This window comes from Myzus persicae, unplaced genomic scaffold, assembly GCF_001856785.1.
Source record: "Myzus persicae strain clone G006 unplaced genomic scaffold, MPER_G0061.0, whole genome shotgun sequence".
NCBI lineage: Eukaryota > Metazoa > Arthropoda > Insecta > Hemiptera > Aphididae > Myzus > Myzus persicae.
The window spans coordinates 18,487-24,732 of record NW_019100819.1 but is presented as its reverse complement, the minus strand read 5'-3'; the positions used below and the strand labels follow the sequence as shown (position 1 = coordinate 24,732).

Sequence of the window (6,246 nt, the reverse complement as noted above, 5' to 3'; positions counted from 1 at the left end):
TATCACTATTATTCTGTTATTATTATGTAATTTTATTTAGGTATTTTTGGATACTATATTTGTTATTCTATGGTGCAGTCATTGCATCAATGCCACCATATGTAAAATGATTGCTTGTTTTTATATTATTCTGTGTATGGCACTGAATATCGTTCCTATGTTCATATTATTATTTTGTATTCGGTATGGTCTGTTGTACCATTTTTATTTTTATTTTATTTTTCGGTGCTCTCGAAACAGCAAGTTGTGTGCTGACTGCTCAATATATCTTCTCTGGTTTTAGTTGTATGCGTCCATTGTTCCTTATCATATCCACGTGGTTTGTTTATTATTCGGTGAATGACGGTTTTCTGGTTTTCTCATAATTGGTACGTATCGTTTGGTTACCTTCTGCTGCGGTCATTGAACATTGTTATATTTGCAGGAGGTCCTTTTTATAATGTTCATCGTTAGTGATGAACTCGTCGTTTTGTCCTTTTGTATAATTTGGCTGCTTCTTTACTGTGTGTTGCAGTTTTATTATTTGACTAGCTGAATTACCCGGTTTCACCCGTGTGTAGTTTTTGTTTTATCAAAATTAAATTCTTAAATCAAGACAAATTGTTGTGTTTTAAAGAAGAAAAAAAATGTATTTTACTTAATGCTATTATGTGCTAAAAAAGTAGTAGTTGCTGAATTATAAAGACAACAAAAAAAATAATAATAGTATTTACAAATGATACTAATGATTCTATACACATATTGTTATTAAAAAATGTTTCTATAATTATACATAACTTTTTTTATGAATATTTACAAATGATACATAGTTGCTCAATTTTAATATGGTTTAAGTCAAAACCTCTTGGTATACCATATTTAGAGTTTTATTTTGTGGTGCATAAACGTACAAATGGTCAGGTCTTCCAACTCTAGAAAATACCACATACAATTGTCCGTGTGAGAAACAGTTATTTTCTAAATCTACACCACAATAAATTAAAGTCTGACCTTGAGCTTTGTTTCTTGTCATTGCAAAACAGACTTTTATTGGAAACTGAACTCTTCTAAACTTAACTGGAAAATCGTTGGGGTATAATGGTATTTTCGGTAAAAATATTTTTTCTCCCTTAGCACATCTGGTCAAAATTTTAGCTTCGATTACATTTTTTGTAAGAGAGGTGACACGAAGCTTAGTCCCGTTACATAATCTAGGAGAATTCAAATTTCTCAATAATATGATTGGAATCCCCACCTTCAGTGATATTTTATGAGGAGGCATACCAGATGGTGTTTGTGAATTTAAGAACTCTGTAGGAACATGTACCGATTCTTCACTATCAATAACCGATAGAAAAGTAATCCATTTCTAGTGCTTGAATTCCACTAACTATTAGTAAGTTTATTGTGTCAGCTCGGTTATTTGTAGTTGTTAAAATAACGCGTTCGCATAACCATTCACTATTCAGATTTTTCAAATTCCCAATATCTTGGAACACACTTTGTATGAGTTGTTCCAACGAATTTGTCGATACTGCTAGTTTTTTTACAATTGTTATGTACACATCCTTATCATTTACAGTTCCACTACCAATATTTAAGAGTAATGTAGAAAATTCTCCTGCGTGTATATCTCCTGTTAATTTGGTTCGCATATTTACAATAAGAGACAATTGTTTTACTTTCAACCTTAAAATGCATTAATAACATCGTCGTTTAAATATGAATTATGTATTGCTAAGGCAGTACAGTGGTTTTTACTCATAATGTAAATGACAATTGTAGTTAAATAATTTAGGGAATCACCACACAAACGCGAACAGTTCACTGATCACAGTCGCAGTACAATGATGAACCAACAATCGGCGCGCATTCGTTGTCTGGCGGATCGTCGGTCGTAACACGTTTATCGCATTTCGATAAGCAATGTATTATTATTTTTAGTCAGTGTTTTCTATACAACTCTTTATATATTATATAGCCTTGTAACAATTCATAACACATACAAAAAAAAGGTGAAAGTCCAGGTAGACGGAAACCTTCGGACCGCCGTGCCGTACCGTATTTCCCGTTATCGGCTGACTGCTATTGTTATTATTATACATTATTACAAATTACACGTAAACATTTATTTTTGAAAATTTCAACCCTTGAAAATCGGGCGACGTGGTGACACTCACGAAGGTATTTGGAACCACTTTGTGAAAAAAAATTGGAAAAAAGTTAAATAGCGTCGTCACAAAATTGGTACATAAAAAATGCCTGTTCTTTTATACATATTATAAGGATTATTCGTGATATGTTTAGCGGTATCATGTGAGTGTGCCAGATCAACCTGTTATTTTTATTGTAACTTAAAATTATTATATACGGATCTGGGCACCACATGGCATCATAATCATATTAAGGTACGTGGTGCATCACATAGTTATATTTTTATTATTATACTTATTTGTTATACTTTGTTGCCTTCTAGTTGGTTTTATATTTGATATTGTTATTATATTGTCTGTTATATTATATTATTAAGTATTATCTATTTGTTATATTGCCAAACAGGCGGATACTATTATATTGTTTATTACCAGTGTGATATTTTTAATATTTAATTATACAGTCCGCTTATTTACTTGGGGCTTTACTGGGGCATTATTCGTATTACGCAGTTGGTAATGTTGAAAAACTTGGTTGAGCCATTATAGTCAATATTGTTTTTAATATTTAAATTAAAAATAGGTTGACGGTAATAAAATATTTAAATATTTAAATTACAAATACGTATTAACGGTAATACAATTGATAATAAATATTTAAAATGATAATCACAATTCCTGCAGTGAAGCTGTGTATAGCTGTGTGTGCAATAACATTTAAAAAAACTCAGGAGAGTTTACACATTTACTTCAGGTAAACATAATATTGACTCGGGAGAGTTTACCATACTATCGAGAGTATACAACCGCCCGTCTAACTTGAATCGGGCATTAGTGCCCCAGTCCAGTTAGGGTGCGTAAATACGCTTCCCGGTGTTTGTTTGTCGTGTTGTATGCTATATTATATATTAACATATATATATTTTTTTTAAAGCGTGGTTTACACCTGTCGGAAGAAATATGATAGGTGGGGATCCAACAGCCACGTCAGTTTATAGTATATTATAGCCTCCCACCGGGAACAAGTTAGAAAATAGAGGCTAGTATCGTGGCAGCTGCACTCATAATAACTTTGCATCTGTTGTTAGTATTATTAGTGGTTTATAAACCAGAAATCGTATCCGGCATCATCATCTACCGAATTCTAAAAACAAACAAGAGGATATATCATCATCATACCATACTAAACAACTGCTACGTACTGAAAAAGGTAAAGTATTACTTTAAGCATTTATCAAACCATCAAAAAAATAAAACATTATATTAAGTGAAAAACTAAAAATCATTGAAATGTCTAAGTTGGACTTTTTCGTAATCAACATTTAATGTTAATATTTTTTTAATAAGACTTAAGATACTGGTTTCTGTTTACTTGGTATTATAGAACAAGTATTCTTTCATTTTTTTTTCTAAATATCAAATCAAATCAACTAGATTTTATATCTTTCTGTGCTATACTAACCTGAATGTAGCAGTCTCATAATCTGATTAGCTTAATGTTTGTTTTCTCTCTAAGACCCACGTTATATAGATAAAACACTTTCACATAAAATTATTTTTTATTTTTAAATAAACTTAGTGTAAAATCACCTAATATTATTTTTTGAAAATATAAAAGATTTTTAATCTGTTTTGACACAAATTAATTTAGACAAAACAATATTTCATACTTTTGAAAAATATTTTAATAAAAATAATTTTGTATTCGATTCAATAGATTTTACTGTAAGATTACTCAAAAACATTTAAAAAATGTTTAAATGTATGAAGTAATTTTTTATAAGGGTAAAGAGTAGGGATGGAAAATCCATGGAACGCGTGCCCAAAGTGGCACGCGAAAAATTAAAATATTTTTACTACAATATATATTATATTATATAATACTAAAATAGGTAAAAAAAAATTGAGCATATGGCTTTTATCGGTCAATAACGATTATTCAATTTTATCTGTAAATGAAATAATATTACATATTACATAATATTGCGTTTAATATGTTCGAATATAACAAAATATTTTTCATGGCACTCTCGAAAAGAAAGGTAATTTTAATAGTGTTCAAAAAGTTTGCCACCCCTGGTATAGAGTATACAAAATGTATATTTTGACGAATTGGATATTCATGTGTAAAATAACGAACTCTTATCAAACGTGTTATTGCAATAATTCAATAAGTATTAAATGTAAAAATTGAAACATACAATTTTTTAAACTGCTAATTAAATTTTCATTTTCAATGCTCAATGTAATTTTCAAAATATTTCACTCTATTTAGGCTATTTATAGTCATTTAAAATTGTCCTAAATTAAAGTTTTTTTTTTAAAGTGTAGATAAAATTTGAATGTTTAATAAAAGATTCTACATAGTTTGTACTTTTAAAAATTGAAAATTAGATATTTAAACAGACAATAATAATTTTAGTTATTCTTTTGTAATTCAAAAATATTGTTTGCTATATTACACTTGAAATTTAAACATATATTATTTATAAATATATATATTTTATACATCTACATAGTAACATTTTCAAAAAATTTAGATTAATTTTAAGCTATTACTGTTTTTTTTTACCCCAAACCTATTCACGTAGTTCTACAGTAAGTCAGTATAGACTCAAAAGTTCATAACTAGTAGATACATTGGTAGGTACTAATTGATGGTAGTATGTTGATAATATAATAAATACAATGTTTTCGGTAAAAATTAATTCAACTTTCCGTCTTACTAATAGTAAAATAAGTTACATTAATAGCAATATAAATATCATAGAATATATATATATATTATATGCTAACAGACAGTATTTATTTATCATTCAATTACAATATTTAACACATACATTACAGTTACACAGATACACTGTTAGTCAAAGTTATAACATAGATACATATTGTATTCGTTTCAGGATACATTTTTAAGTGGATCTAAAACTGTGTACAACAACTGTCAAAATCGGAACAATCATCAATTTCCTTAACCTAACCAGAATACTTACAAAAGCAGTTGGTTGAATTTATTTTCTTTCAACTTAAAACGTATAATATTTACCTATATTAATATGAAGTATTTATACAATCACATTACTTTTTTCATTAGGTACATATTGGATATTATAAAATATATATTTTAAATTTAAATCAATTTGGAATGAAGTACATATCAGGGTATGAATCCATTTACTCAAAGACTATATTGTGGATAGTCGTTCTGCTAGCATATTGCATTTTTATAAGAAAAATGTGGAATGTCTACTACATGAACATCGATGAAGAAATATGTTCAGGATGTGGTGAGTTAATATTTTTTTTTAGCTTTATGGTTTTATCATTATCTACAATCACTATTAGAGGTTTTGAAGAATAAAATAAGTAGATTTTATACAGATTAAATCACTTTTTCTCTCTGGTAGCTAATTAAACAGTGACTTGTAAATTACATCGAGTCATGACTAGAGCCTGTGTTTATATTCTGTTAAAACATTTGAAATATGATGTTTAAATGTAGACAAATTTATGAAATATTCCAAAAATATTCTTAATATTCTCAAAATATTAATAATGTTCTAAAAAAAAATTATCGATTGTTATTAATTTCGTTAATCATGAGCAAAAAAAAAAAAAAAATATATATCTTAAATACTTGATTATTTGTTACATAAAATATGCAATACATAAACATCGGAAAAGAAAATTAGTATTGTATTAAGTTTTTGAATGTTCAAAATAATAATAAAAAAAAATAATCTTTATACATATAATAATTCTACTGTACGTGTGTATGTCACTGAACTCCTCCTAAACGGCTTTACCGATTTGAATGAATTTCTTTGGGTGACGCTCTAGATGGTTTAGATTTTCAATTAGATCCTATAGGTCCAACCCAGGGAGTTGCTCAAACAGGGATTTTAAGATTTACGAAGTAAATATTTGTTTGTGTACGGTTGCTATAGGTTAAAGGAGAAATATAAATATATTTAGTAGAAATTGGTATTTATTATTGTTTATTGGTTGCCTGCAGTGGTTCATCGGGCAGATCAAGTATAAGCATGCATACAATTCAATTATCACACATCGCCTACCAAGGTGGCTGAGTTGCACTTATAGCCGCTCATCA

The 6,246-nt window shown here is 28.5% G+C and overlaps 1 protein-coding gene across 1 annotated transcript; it reads right to left on the bottom strand.

The window, feature by feature from the left end:
• Positions 1-829: 829 nt before the first annotated feature.
• Positions 830-1,634, bottom strand: LOC111026279. The gene is made up of 2 exons (XM_022304333.1): positions 1,435-1,634; positions 830-1,316 (listed from the first exon to the last, which is right to left on the bottom strand). Exons 1-2 carry the CDS (start codon positions 1,632-1,634, stop codon positions 830-832), a joined length of 687 nt encoding a protein of 228 aa, XP_022160025.1.
• Between the last annotated feature and the right edge of the window lie 4,612 nt (positions 1,635-6,246).

Coding starts and splice junctions, on each gene's coding strand:
- LOC111026279 (XM_022304333.1), bottom strand. CDS start 1,634: ATGCGAACCAAATTAACAGGAGATATACACGCAGGAGAATTTTCTACA. Junction 1,317..1,434: donor AAAAATCTGAATAGTGAATG/GTTATGCGAACG, acceptor GGTTATTGATAG/TGAAGAATCGGTACATGTTC.